This window comes from Petromyzon marinus, unplaced genomic scaffold (genome assembly GCF_048934315.1).
Source record: "Petromyzon marinus isolate PM22_M1 ecotype Great Lakes invasive population unplaced genomic scaffold, UKy_Petmar_22M1.pri1.0 PM_G_Scaffold_173, whole genome shotgun sequence".
Taxonomy (NCBI): domain Eukaryota; kingdom Metazoa; phylum Chordata; class Hyperoartia; order Petromyzontiformes; family Petromyzontidae; genus Petromyzon; species Petromyzon marinus.
In genome coordinates, this window is record NW_027422732.1 from 106595 (window position 1) to 121228 (window position 14634).

Below are 14634 nucleotides of genomic sequence, written 5' to 3' on the forward strand. Positions count from 1 at the left end.
TGTAGTTTGTGATAGTGTATAGTATAGTGTATAGTAGTGTAGTGTATAGTGTAGTGTAGTTTGTGATAGTGTGTAGTGTAGTTTGTGATAGTGTATAGTATAGTGTATAGTAGTGTAGTGTATAGTGTATGGTGTAGTTTTTGATAGTGTGTAGTGTAGTGTATAGTGTATGGTGTAGTTTGTGATAGTGTGTAGTGTGGTTTGTGAAAGTGTATAGTATAGTGTATAGTAGTGTAGTGTATAGTGTATGGTGTAGTTTGTGATAGTGTATAGTATAGTGTATAGTAGTGTGGTGTATAGTGTATGGTGTAGTTTGTGATAGTGTGTAGTGTATGGTAGTGTATGGTAGTATAGTTTGTGATAGTGTAGGGTATAGTAATGTAGTGTGTAGTAGTGTATAGTAGTGTAGTGTATGGTAGTGTAGTGTAGTTTGTGATAGTGTAGTGTATAGTGTAGTGTAGTTTGTGATAGTGTATAGTAGTATAGTGTAGTGTAGTTTGTGATAGTGTAGTGTAGTTTGTGATAGTGTATAGTATAGTGTATAGTATTGTAGTGTATAGTGTATGGTGTAGTTTGTGATAGTGTGTAGTGTAGTTTGTGATAGTGTATAGTATAGTGTATAGTAGTGTAGTGTATAGTATATGGTGTAGTTTGTGATAGTCTGTAGTGTAGTGTATAGTGTATGGTGTAGTTTGTGATAGTGTGTAGTGTAGTGTAGTTTGTGATAGTGTATAGTATTGTAGTGTATGGTGTAGTTTGTGATAGTGTGTAGTGTAGTTTGTGATAGTGTATAGTATAGTGTATAGTAGTGTAGTGTATAGTGTATGGTGTAGTTTGTGATAGTGTGTAGTGTAGTGTATAGTAGTGTAGTGTATAGTGTTTGGTGTAGTTTGTGATAGTGTAGTGTAGTTTGTGATAGTCTAGTGCAGTGGTTCTTAACCTTGTTGGAGGTACCGAACCCCACCAGTTTCATATGCGCATTCACCGAACCCCTCTTTAGTGAAAAATAAAATGTGATTTTTTTTCAAATTCAAGACATAGATATGTTTTTTACTGGTACACAAAATGAGCCGTGCATGAACATTACCTTGTTCAAAGAATAAAACCAACACAATGCATAAACTCACAACAAATTACATACCTGGAAATCAATGTGACTTCTGCTGTTGCCTTTGAGAGATCAGTTCAGATATGCGTGGCTTCACCTTGGCAAGTGCCACTCTCATGTCATTTTCACAGCAAAGTCTGTTCCTTTTCTTCGTTTTTATGTCCAGCATCCTCGAAAAGGATTGCTCACAAAGATATGTTGTAACAAATGGTATAAAAAAATCCAGGGCTTTCTTAGCAATAACTGGATACTTGTTCATTTGTCGACACCAAAACGTTGAGAGCGTTGTTGTTCTGAAGAGTTGCTGTTGAACCTGGCTCTGCTGAATTTCAATGATTTCGTCGAGGAATTCATCATTGACATCTGCTGTTTCAACAGCAAACGTGAACGGCTGTCTCACCCATGCTGGATATGACTCTCTTGTAGGGAAATATCCGTCGAGAGACTTTGCAAGCTCATCTAAGTGCGTGGCAATTGTTTGCTTCAGTTCCGTGGATACAGAAATATCTCCGATTCCAGACACATCTTCGATCTTACTTGCACAGTCGTCCAGAAGCGGGAAGTTTGCGAAGTTATTGTTCTCTGTTCGTCGTTTCCATGACGGTAGCTTTTTTTGAAAAGCCTTCAGGTGTTCTTCCGCTTCCATGATATTGACTCCACCACCCTGCATCTGCTGATTGAGATGATTGAGAGCTGCGAATATATCAGCCATGTACGCTAAAATGAGAATGAACTCAGGATTTTTGAAGCAATCTGCATGGCAGTGTTGGTGCTCTTGCAAAAACAGGGCTAATTCCACACGCATGGCAAAAACACGATTCAGCACCTGTCCCCGGGATAACCAGCGAATATTAGAATGGAGCAGAAGTACCTCAAATTCAGAGCCCATTTCTTTACACAGCTCACTGAAGATGCGGTGCCTCAGAGCACTTTTTCGCACATAGTTCACACATTCCACCACAGTTTTTAATACTTCTGCCATTTTTGGAGGTAAGGTTTTTGTTGCCAACGCATGCCTGTGCAGAATACAATGCGTCACAATGATGTGTGGTGCATCGGCCTTTACTAGCGCACCAAAACCAGACTTTCTTCCCAGCATGACTGGAGCTCCGTCCGTACAAACTGCAGAAACCATATCCCATGAAAGATTGTTGTCTCTGAAGAAGTCATCCACAAGCTTCTTCACATCGGCTGCCTTCGTTGTTGTTGTAAGAGGCTTACAAAATAAAAACTCTTCTTTTATCATGTCGTCTTTCACATAGCGTACAAAAACAGCAAGCTGGCTTAGATCAGAAACGTCTGTGGTTTCGTCGAGTTGAAGGCTGAATTTTGCCGGGCTTGAAATCAGATCCGCGACTACTTGAGCCAAGATGTCTTTACTCATGTCTTCTATTCTGTCACTGACGGTGTCATTTGAAAGGGGAATTTGGGATAATTTACCTTCGGCCGCTGTTCCGAGTATCAGATTCGCCATCTTTAATGCAGCTGGTTTCACAAGTGTTTCACCAATGGTGTGTGGCTTGCCCTGCTTTGCGATCAGGTAAGCAACTTCGTACGATGCTGTCAGGATCGGTTTGTTAACAGGTACAAATCCAAGAGCAGGCAGAGTGGCCCTTTCATCGAATCTGGCTCTCTTCACCCTGAATTCAGCAAGTGTTGTGTTCTTGTATTCCCCGTCTCCATGCAGCTTCAAGAAGTGTTCCTTTAGTTTTGCCGGTGCAAGACTAGAGTTGCTCAACTTGGCGTTGCAAATCATGCAGATAGGACGCTCACTCCCATCACGTTCCGTGATACATGAGAATCCATGTTGTACATATTCGTCCGACCACTTTCTTCTTTTGCCCGACATAGTTAGTATGGATAAAATATTAAAGAAATCACACGACGTACGACAACAACAGTCACACGTTGACTACTGAGTACGCACTAAATTCCCCGCAGCGCTGATTGGCCAAGCAGTGTAGCATGATCATCTGCAGCCAGTGATGGCCAAGTGGGCCGTGTGTGTCATCACAAATTTACACAATAATTCAAGTGTGTCCGGACCTCCGTGGCGGGGGCTCTGCCGAACCCCTGAGATCAACTCACCGAACCCCTGGGGTTCGATCGAACCCAGGTTAAGAACCACTGGTCTAGTGTATAGTAGTATAGTGTAGTGCAGGGGTGGGCACATTTTTTGACTCGCGGGCCACAATGGTTTCTAAAATTTGACAGAGGGGCCGGGCCAGGAACAGATGGATGGAGTGTCTGTGTGAACTAAATATAAATGACGTGTTAAAAATCATTACGTGAAAGGATTTGGCCTTTAACAGGTAGCAAAGCATTTATTTGCAAGGCAGTTTAACAAATCGCACGAATATGAACAATACAAAAACACGTCGTAGCGTGACTGATCAAACATCATGAAAACATCTGAGCCATATACACCACACTCCCGGTCAAAGTGCGCCATCTAATGGGGAAATGGGGGCATTAAAGGGGAAAGGGAAAATTTAATTTAATAATAATATTTGGACAAGTTCGGCGGGCCGGATTCAAAAGCCCAACGAGCCGTATACGGCCCGGGCGCCGTACTTTGCCCATGTCTGGTGTAGTGTATAGTGTAGTGTATAGTGGTGTAGTGTATAGTAGTGTAGTGTATAGTAGTGTAGTGTATAGTAGTGTAGTTTATAGTAGTGTAGTGTATAGTAGTGTAGTGTATAGTGTAGTGTATAGTGTAGTGTATAGTGTAGTGTATAGTAGTGTAGTGTATAGTAGTGTATAGTAGTGTAGTGTATAGTAGTGTAGTGTATAGTAGTGTAGTGTATAGTAGTGTAGTGTATAGTAGTATAGTGTATGGTAGTGTAGGGTATAGTTTAACACGTAGGCTTTCGCGACCAATATTATTCATAATAACGGTTTTTGGGTTAGATCGCGTTTATTTATAAATGTGTCGTAACCCTCCACCACCCGACACGGCCAATCAGCAAAAAAGTGTCACGTTGATAAAAGACAAATAATTCACTACTTTAGCCCACCGGTGTGTTGAAGAGTGAATCCACATTTACAGTTTGAGTACGACGTTTCGCCAATTGCCCGATGATGCTGGAAGTACTTACCAGCGAAACGTCGTACTCAAACTGTAAATGTGGATTCACTCTTCAACACACCGGTGGGCTAAAGTAGTGAATTATTTGTCTTTTGTCAACGTGACACTTTTTTGCTGATTGGCCGTGTCGGGTAGTGGAGGGTTACGACACATTTATAAATAAACGCGATCTAACCCAAAAACCGTTATTATGAGTGTAGGGTATAGTAATGTAGTGTGTAGTAGTGTATAGTAGTGTAGTGTATAGTAGTGTAGTGTATAGTAGTGTAGTGTATAGTAGTGTAGTGTATAGTAGTGTAGTGTATAGTAGTGTAGTGTATAGTAGTGTATGGTAGTGTAGGGTATAGTAATATAGTGTGTATTAGTGTATAGTAGTGTAGTGTATGGTAGTGTAGTGTATAGTGTAGTGTATAATGTAGTGTATAGTAGTGTAGTGTAGTCTATGGTAGTGTAGTTTGTGATAGTGTAGTGTATAGTGTAGTTTGTGATAGTGTAGTGTAGTTTGTGATAGTGTAGTGTAGTTTGTTATAGTGTAGTGTAGTTTGTGATAGTGTGTAGTGTAGTGTAGTTTGTGATTGTGTATAGTATAGTGTATAGTATTGTAGTGTATAGTGTATGGTTTAGTTTGTGATAGTGTGTAGTGTAGTTTGTGATAGTGTATAGTATAGTGTATAGTAGTGTAGTGTAGTTTGTGATAGTGTGTAGTGTAGTTTGTGATAGTGTATAGTATAGTGTATAGTAGTGTAGTGTATAGTGTATGGTGTAGTTTTTGATAGTGTGTAGTGTAGTTTGTGATAGTGTATAGTATAGTGTATAGTAGTATAGTGTATAGTGTTTGGTGTAGTTTGTGATAGTGTAGTGTAAAGTAGTGTAGTGTATAGTGTATGGTGTAGTTTGTGATAGTCTGTAGTGTAGTGTATAGTGTATGGTGTAGTTTGTGATAGTGTCTAGTGTAGTGTAGTTTGTGATAGTGTATAGTATTGTAGTGTATGGTGTAGTTTGTGATAGTGTGTAGTGTAGTGTAGTTTGTGATAGTGTATAGTATAGTAGTATAGTGTATGGTGTAGTTTGTGATAGTGTGTAGTGTAGTGTATAGTAGTGTAGTGTATAGTGTTTGGTGTAGTTTGTGATAGTGTGTAGTGTAGTGTAGTTTGTGATAGTGTATAGTATAGTGTATAGTAGTGTAGCGTATAGTGTATGGTGTAGTTTGTGATAGTGTGTAGTGTAGTTTGTGATAGTGTATAGTATAGTGTATAGTAGTGTATAGTGTATGGTGTAGTTTGTGATAGTGTGTAGTGTAGTTTATGATAGTGTATAGTATAGTGTATAGTAGTGTAGTGTATGGTGTAGTTTGTGATAGTGTGTAGTGTAGTGTAGTTTGTGATAGTGTATAGTATAGTGTATAGTAGTGTATAGTGTATGTTGTAGTTTGTGATAGTGTGTAGTGTAGTGTATAGTAGTGTATAGTGTATGGTGTAGTTTGTGATAGTGTATAGTAGTATAGTGTATGGTGTAGTTTGTGATAGTGTGTAGTGTATGGTGTAGTTTGTGATAGTGTATAGTATAGTGTATGGTGTAGTTTGTGATAGTATAGTAGTATAGTGTATGGTGTAGTTTGTGATAGTGTATAGTATAGTGTATGGTGTAGTTTGTGATAGTGTATAGTATAGTAGTATAGTGTGTAGTGTAGTGTAGTTTGTGATAGTGTATAGTATAGTGTATGGTAGTGTATAGTGTATGGTGTAGTTTGTGATAGTGTGTAGTGTAGTGTATAGTAGTATAGTGTAGTTTGTGATAGTGTATAGTATAGTATATAGTAGTATAGTGTATGGTGTAGTTTGTGATAGTGTGTAGTGTATGGTGTAGTTTGTGATAGTGTATAGTAGTATAGTGTATGGTGTAGTTTGTGATAGTGTGTAGTGTATGGTGTAGTTTGTGATAGTGTATAGTATAGTGTATAGTAGTGTGTAGTGTATGGTGCAGTTTGTGATAGTGTGTAGTGTATGGTGTAGTTTGTGATAGTGTATAGTATAGTGTATAGTAGTATAGTGTATGGTGTAGTTTGTGATAGTGTGCAGTGTATGGTGTAGTTTGTGATAGTGTATAGTATAGTGTATAGTAGTATAGTGTATGGTGTAGTTTGTGATAGTTTGATGTACGGGCGTTGTGCAGGCAGTGAGCTGCTGTACCAACCCGACACGGTCAGCTGCTACGTGTCTCTGCTGCAGCAGTCACACAACACGGTCATCCTGCAAGCAGCAACCAGCACCATCTACAGCCTGGCCAGCGGAGACACCGAGGTGGGTGGGGGGGTGACGTCACTGCACCACAAAACAAATGGCCGCTACTCAGCGACGGTGACGTCACTGCACCACAAAACAAATGGCCGCCACTCAGCGACGGTGACGTCACCGCGGTGCTCCTGCTCCCGGCCGCGTGTGCGTTGTGGGCCACGAGAAGCAAGATGACCGACGTTCCCTAGCAACGCTCCTTAGCAACGCTCCCTAGCAACGCTCCCTTGCAACGTTCCCTAGCAACGCTCCTTAGCAACGCTCCCTAGCAACGTTCCCTAGCAAGGTTCCCTAGCAACGCTCCCTAGCAACGTTCCTTAGCAACGCTCCTTTGCAACGCTCCCTAGCAACGTTCCCTAGCAACGCTCCCTTGCAACGCTCTCTAGCAACGCTCGCTAGCAACGTTCCCTAGCAACGCTCCTTAGCAACACTCCCTAGCAACGCTCTCTAGCAATGCTCGCTAGCAACGTTCCCTAGCAACGCTCCCTAGCAACGCTCCCTAGCAACGCTCTTTAGCAACGCTCCCTAGCAACACTCCCTAGCACCGCTCTTTAGCAACGCTCGCTAGCAATGCTCACTAGCAACGCTCCCTAGCAACGCTCTTTAGCAACGCTCCCTAGCAACGCTCCCTAGCACCGCTCTTTAGCAACGCTCCCTAGCAACGTTCCCTAGCAATGCTCCCTAGCAACGCTCCCTAGCACCACTCTTTAGCAACGCTTCCTAGCAACGCTCGCTAGCAATGCTCGCTGGCAACGCTCCCGAGCAACGCTCCCTAGCAACGCTCGCTACCAACGCTCCCTAGCAACACTCCCTAGCAACGTTCGCTACCAACGCTATCTAGCAACGCTCTCTAGCAACGCTATCTGGCAATGCTCCCTAGCAATGCTCCCTGGCAACGCTCCCTAGCAACGCTATCTAGCAACGCTCTCTAGCAACGCTCCCTAGCAACGCTCGCTACCAATGTTCACTGTTTGATGTGCCGTCTGCTTGGTGGTGTCGCGTTGCCGTGCGTCGTCGCGAGCAGTGGTCGGCGTTGGCCCGCACGGTCGTCGCCCACAACGGGGGGCTGCTCTGCCTCGTGGAGCAGCTGCGGAGCGATCACCAGCTGCTGGCATTCACCTCGGTGCACGCTCTGCGAGTCCTCGCTCGGAATGACCCCAACAACCAGCGCCTCATCGGTGGGATGCGGGTGGGGGGGTGGGGGTGGGGAGGTAGTGATGGGGGGATGGAGGTGGTGATGGAGTTGATGATTGAGGTGGTGATGGGGGGATGGAGGTGGTGATGGAGGTGGTCATGGGGGGATGGAGGTGGAGATGGAGTTGATGATTGAGGTGGTGATGGGAGTGGTGATTGAGGTGGTGATGGGAGTGATGATTGAGGTGGTGATGGGAGTGGTGATTGAGGTGGTGATGGGAGTGATGATTCAGGTGGTGATGGGAGTGGTGATTGAGGTGGTGATGGAGTTGATGATTGAGGTGGTTATGGGAGTGATGATTGAGGTGGTGATGGGAGTGGTGATGGAGGCCGCTTACCACTATCTCTCCGCACTCCCCAGGGCTGTACAACGGCGTGAGGATCCTCACCGTGATGCTGCCTGACGTTGGTGAGGGTGGTGAGGGTGGCGACGCCTCCCGGCTGGGTGAAAACGGGGTGTCGGCGGTGCTCTGGGCGCTCACTGTGCTGGTGTCCGGCAGCGCCGCCAACGCTCAGCGCCTGCAGGGCAGCGGTGGCATTGGGCGCGTCGTGGCCATCCGCACCAGCCGGTGAGCAGGGGGGGGGGGGGGTACACACTCACCACCACCACTCACCACTCTCACCGCACACACTCACCACCACCACTCACCAGGCGTGGTGCTGACTACCCACCTCGTGGTATGCCACAGCGCCGGCCTCCATGGGCGCTGCTGCTCGCTACTAACAGCACTTGCCCCTACAATCTGCTGAGGCTACACGGTTGGGGACCTTTGTTTTGTGTGTATGTGTGTGTGTGTCTGTGTGTGTGTGTCTGTGTGTATCTGTGTGTGTGTATCTGTGTGTGTATCTGTATCTGTGTATCTGTGTGTGTGTGTGTCTGTGTATCTGTGTGTGTGTGTCTGTGTGTATCTGTGTGCGTGTATCTGTGTGTGTGTCTGTGTGTGTATCTGTGTATCTGTGTGTGTGTGTCTGTGTATCTGTATGTGTGTCTGTGTGTATCTGTGTGTGTGTGTCTGTGTGTGTGTCTGTGTGTATCTGTGTGTCTGTGTGTGTGTGTCTGTGTGTATCTGTGTGTGTGTATCTGTGTGTGTGTGTCTGTGTGTATCTGTGTCTGTGTGTGTGTCTGTGTGTATCTGTGTGTGTATCTGTGTGTATTTGTGTGTATCTGTGTATCTGTGTGTGTCTGTTTATCTGTATGTGTGTCTGTGTGTACCTGTGTGTGTGTCTGTGTGTGTATATCTGTGTCTGTGTGTGGGGAGCGGTAGTGTAGCAGTTAGCGCACTGCGTTACGAACCTACATCTCTGCTTTATTGACCTGGTCAAGGCCTATGATACCATCAGTAGGCCTGGGCTCTGGGTCGTTCTTCGTGCTTTTGGAGTACCTGACCCTCTGCTCACGATCATTAAGGACCTTCATGATGGTGAGCGGACCCGGGTAAAACTACGTGGCCAGGAGTCAGAGCCATTCCCTGTACACCTTGGGGTGCGACAGGGATGTCCTCTGGCTCCCACATTATTTAACATCTATTTTGACCACGTAGTTCGTGAAGCCTTCAATAGCTGTACCGGGGGAATCTCCATATGGTACAGATATAATGGGAGGCTAATCGATGCCCGGGTGCGGTCAAGGGATGGCTCCCTATTGCTCAACCACGTTATGTATGCTGATGATTTGGTAATAGCTGCTCAGTCAGAGGAGGAGTTGGAGACGCTGCTGTTGAGACTGGAGCGTGCCACTAAGAGGTGGGGCCTTACCATCAGCCCCACCAAAACTAAGCACCTGCCTGGGTATTTTGTACCATCGGACACTCCACCCCCACAACTCCCAATCGGTGATGGGGCAGTTGTGGAGAGAGTGGAGAGTTTCCCATACCTGGGCAGTGTGCTTATGACTGGCTCCAGTTTAACAGCAGAGGTCTCACTCCGAATCAGTCGAGCGGCAATATCTTTTCATCGGTTGCGTAACGCTGTGTGGAAGCTACCTGGTCTGTCGCTCCGCACTAAGCTTCAGGTCTTCTCGGCCACGGTCATTCCCTCCCTTCTCTACGCTTGCGAAACGTGGACCCCCCTAATGGAACATCTTCGCCAGTTAGAAACATTTAGGCTGGCCTGCCTACGATCCATCCTGGGTTTAACCAGACTGGATTGTGAGGAGCTCACAAATCCTTGAAAGATCTGGGCAGGGTCCCATCGGTGAGCTCCTCCGGCAGGCAAGGCTGCGATGGCTGGGTCATGTAGCCCGCATGCCCAGCCACCGCATCCCGAAACAGCTTTTGTTCGGCCGGATTGAGGGGGCTAAGCGGGCGCGGCACGGGCTAGAGAAGAGATGGAGTGATGTGGTACAGGAGGACGTGGAGCTGAGTGGACTTGCCGATGACTGGTACCAGCGGTGTCAAGATCGGCCTCTGTGGAGGAGGCTCGTGAAGGATGCTACTGGGCAGTTGGAGGCAGTCGCCCTCCAACAACAACGGAGGACGGAGGAGCGACGCTCAGATCAACGAGCGGAGCGCCGGGTGGCTAAAGCACAGCAGGTTGGCACAGTAGGGGGCACAGGTGGTGCATCAGCCAGTCATCTCAGTCAGTCGACCCGTGGCACCTGGGTCTGCCCCGTGACCTCCTGCCAGCGGGCGTTCGACACTTCACGTGGCCTCAGGGTGCACATAGCCTGGCACAAGCGTCGTGGTGACGTCACCACCACTTAGTGGCGAATGGCGGTTGTTGTTGTTGTCTGTGTGTGTGTCTGTGTGTGTGTGTCTGTGTGTGTCTGTGTGTGTGTGTCTGTGTGTGTGTGTCTGTGTGTGTCTGTGTATCTCTGTGTGTGTCTGTGTGTGTCTGTGTGTATCTGTGTGTGTCTGTGTGTATCTGTGTGTGTCTGTGTGTGTGTGTCTGTGTGTGTCTGTGTGTCTGTGTGTGTCTGTGTGTGTCTGTGTGTATCTGTGTATCTGTGTGTCTGTGTGTGTCTGTCTGTCTGTGTCTGTGTGTCTGTGTGTATCTGTGTGTCCGTGTGTGTCTGTGTGTCTGTGTCTGTGTGTGTCTGTGTGTGTCTGTGTGTCTGTGTGTGTCTGTGTGTATCTGTGTGTGTATATATCTGTGTGTGTGTCTGTGTGTGTATCTGTGTGTGTATCTGTATGTGTGTCTGTGTATGTGTGTGTGTCTGTGTGTCTGTATGTGTGTGTCTGTGTGTATCTGTATGTGTGTCTGTGTGTATGTGTGTGTGTATGTGTGTGTGTCTGTGTGTGTGTCTGGGGAGCGGTAGTGTAGTGGTTAGCGCTACGCTGCGCTACGAACCCGGCGACTCGATTCCCGCTCACGGCCAACACCGGTGACGATTATTTGAACCGGTCCCGGTCCTGGGCCTCTCCTAGGTCGACTCAGCCTCAAATGAGTACCTGGTGCTGTGTGTAAACATCGCCACTGGGGAGACAAAGGCGGCCGGGCGTGGTGCTGGCCACCCACCCCCTCGTGTACTGTGCCGGCCTTCATAGGTGCTCGCTAACAGCACTCGCCCCTACAGTCTGTTAAGGCTACACGGGGGATCTTTGTCTTTACCTTTGTGCATCTGTGTGTGTGTGTGTGCTGCATCAGGACGGCATGGAGCCAGGATGTATTTGCAGCGAGGGCTTTGCTCACCGCTCTCTGGGCTCACCGCAAGCTCCACGCCAGCTACAAGAATGACGGCTGGGACAGGGAGCACTTCCTGTCACAAAGATTCCTCGAGCAGCAGCGGCGTCAGCGTCAGCGGCAGCTATGGCAGCAGTGGCAGCTGTGGCAGCAGTGGCAGCTGTGGCAGCAGTGGCAGCAGTGGCGTCTGTCGCAGCGGCCGCAGTAGCAGTAGGAGCAGTCGTGGCTGTGGCGTTGTTGTTGATTTTGTTGTTGATGTTTATGATGTTGTTGTTGATGATGTTGATGATGTTGATTTTGTTGTTAAAGATGTTGATGTCGTTCGACTGGTGGGCTATGGGAACGAGGTAACGACGGTAGAATCTGCCGGTGGAGCGAGCCTCTGGAACAAGCGAGACCGTTCAGGAATTGGGGAGATGCGTGGGAGAATCGGGGCTGTTGCAGTGGAGGTCTCCGCCTGTTTGAGTGAACGCGTCTCTACAGTAAAGAAACCATCTCAAGATAAGTGTGACAAGTCTTCATCGCACATGCAATGAATGCACTTGGCACACGCCACACACTCAGAATGCAATTTGACTCGACGCAATCCATTCCTAGAATGAAATTGTTCCGCCGTCCACCTGGTCACCAAATAGTCCAGTGGGTTTATGAACAAACACATTCTCTTGCGGAGGGAGCTGGTAGGAACGTTGGGTTGCTCAGTCAATGGCCAGGGTCAACGGCGGCACCACGTGGTGTATTCCGCAAATATGCCCGACTGTGAGGGCGGGCACTAGCTGGCGTGAGTAGGTTACACGTTGAGTTTTATAAGGGCACCACGGGGTAACCAGCCCCTCCCCACCCAGCCCCACCCCTCCCACCCAGCCCCACCCCTCCCACCCCTCACCCAGCCCCTCCCCACCCAGCCCCTCCCCACCCTCCCCACCCAGCCCCTCCCCACCCTCCCCTCTCCACCCAGCCCCACCCCTCCCATTTTTGGATGCACGACGGACGGACGGACACAATAATCCCCTGTGGGCTGGTGGTGTAACCAGGAGGTTCCTACCAGTATCATTGAGCTTCAAATCTAATTGATGCGTAGATTCGAATCGCAACCCTTGCAGTCACTAATCTACATAGTCAACACAGTTTGATTGTTTTTTTTTATATGCCAATTAGGACATAGTTTCATGATGTTTAAGTCTCAGTGCGAGTGATATACGCTCGTCATTGCCTTGCTGCTGCTGCTTGAACGAGCGGTGGGGAGCGGTAGTTGTAGTAGCGGTCAGCACTGTGCCGCGCTACGAACCCCCGGACACCCGAGTTCGATTCCTTCCCACGGCCAACACCCAGTGACCAATAAAAAAAACCGTCTGCAATTCTGTTTAACGTCCAGTAGTAGTAGGCTTCTTTAATAACGAGGAATAACAACGTGAACAATAAACAACATCTACATTAACATTCAGAAGTTGTAGGCTTCCGTGACCAATGTTGACCATAATAGATGTTGTTTTTTGGTTAGATCGTGTCGTATTATTGCTCTTTGGTGTTGGCCCCACTTTTGTATGCTCTCGTGGTGTGTGACGTTACGGTGTTGTAATTAAATAAACATTGACGACAATGTAAAATAAAGCAGTTTGTTTCGTGTTGTTTCTTTGCTGGTGGGTTGGGGAATTGAGAACATTCCACACATGGAGTTATTTCCTTGACGGTGGCTTTCATAAATAGGTGGGATAGCAAGATGAGTAATTTTATTATCACTTTCATGTGATCACACGACCAGGTTTCACATGTCTGCATGAAGTCTAGGGCAGTAAGACTGTTTTTAGAGTGCTCGACATACAATTTTAAGGTTGGTACCGTATTTTCCCGCATATAGCCCGCAGACGCATATACCCCGCAAAAATAGCATTTTGTGTAAAACAAATTTCAGATATTCTACCGACACTTCTTTCAAATGTTTCTTGCCGTTGGTTTTTCACACCTGATGATAACCGTTTGTGTTATGGCCGAAACGTCGTGAGAATTTTTATTGTTTTATATATATTTTATTATTTTGTTGTTTCCCTTTAACGTGACTTTACCGAAAGAGCTAAGAATATGAATTACTGCAGTCACGAAAGCTTTGAATCAAAATTTCAGACAGCCCGCACCTCCATATACCCCACATGCATTCATAGATTTAACGTCGTTACCGCAGCTTAATTCCATCATTAAAACTAAGTTTACATTTGTAATACATTACACTATCAATTGTTAACATTAAAATCATAACTTGCACAAAGAAAACAAATTAACCAGAAACGAATGAACTTAAAACAGTAAATAAGTAAGTAAAGTAAATATCCACTAAATAAATAACACGTAACTGGTAGATAAGTAAGTAGTTTTAGCACTGGTAGATTGCGCACTGCGCAGACAATAGCGGCACTACAGTAACGCCGTGGCCTCGCCCACCCCCCACCTCTCCCCCAGCTCCCGTCGCCGGTAAACAAAGTACGCCCACTTCAAACATCATTTCATTGTACAAACAATTCGAATCATTTAAAACCTGATAACGTGCAATATTAGTGTGAGTGGTTTATTCAGCAGTGCTTTAGTCAAAGGTAAGTGTTGCATAGTGGACAGTCCTACCATTAAAAACTGTAAACGAGTCATGACTTGTCACACGTGTAAAATATTTTTGGGATAGCCAGCACCTCCATATACCCCGCAGGGTCTTGTTTGTTTGTAAAAAGTTGTATACCCCGTGGGTTATATGCGGGAAAATGCGGTAGTGTATATACTGATTGGATATCTATTATTTTTTTAAAATTAGTATCACTTTCAAAAACCTAATAGTTGGTTGTTTAAATCGAGACGATTGGCATCCCTTTCTTGAATAAAGAGGGAAACAGGTTAATGACATAACAGTGCACTACATAAATTAATGGTTGTAGAGGATTACTTTATTGTTACAGCTCATTTGAAAGCAGGTCTTGTTCCTTCTGTACTCGGAAACATTTAGCATCCAGTGCCAGTGAATGGCCATTAAAATTAATGGGACCTAGTGTCTGTGACTGCGTTATAAAAGTCCTAATGTGTTCACCGTAATTTTCAGCCACGCTCCACGGTAAACCGCCTACTGGACAAAGGACTTCCCAATGCGGCGCTTTCTCTCGTGATTCTGCAATACAATAATTCACCTGGCGCCTACACAACAGAACGATTTCATTGTCTGATCTTCATTATTAATCACTGAAATTGTATCTCTAATTATTAAATTAATATGTTCACATGCTGGTGAACACTGTAAGACTTTGGTGGAAATCCACAGTGGTTCTCCGATGGAGAATGGCCCCCGTCACAGACGT

General features: G+C 46.0%; 1 protein-coding gene across 1 annotated transcript in view; it reads left to right on the forward strand.

Annotated features, from left to right (window-relative positions):
* The window catches only part of LOC142911197 (catenin delta-2-like), a 29866-nt gene extending 16953 nt beyond the window's left edge, over nucleotides 1-12913 (forward strand). Inside the window, exons 6-9 of the mRNA XM_076060298.1 lie at nucleotides 6369-6496; nucleotides 7512-7665; nucleotides 8043-8250; nucleotides 11267-12913. Coding sequence (XP_075916413.1) covers nucleotides 6369-6496; nucleotides 7512-7665; nucleotides 8043-8250; nucleotides 11267-11510 — 734 coding nt within the window. The 3' untranslated portion in view covers nucleotides 11511-12913. The remainder of the gene's footprint in view (nucleotides 1-6368; nucleotides 6497-7511; nucleotides 7666-8042; nucleotides 8251-11266) is intronic.
* The last annotated feature ends 1721 nt before the right edge of the window (nucleotides 12914-14634 follow it).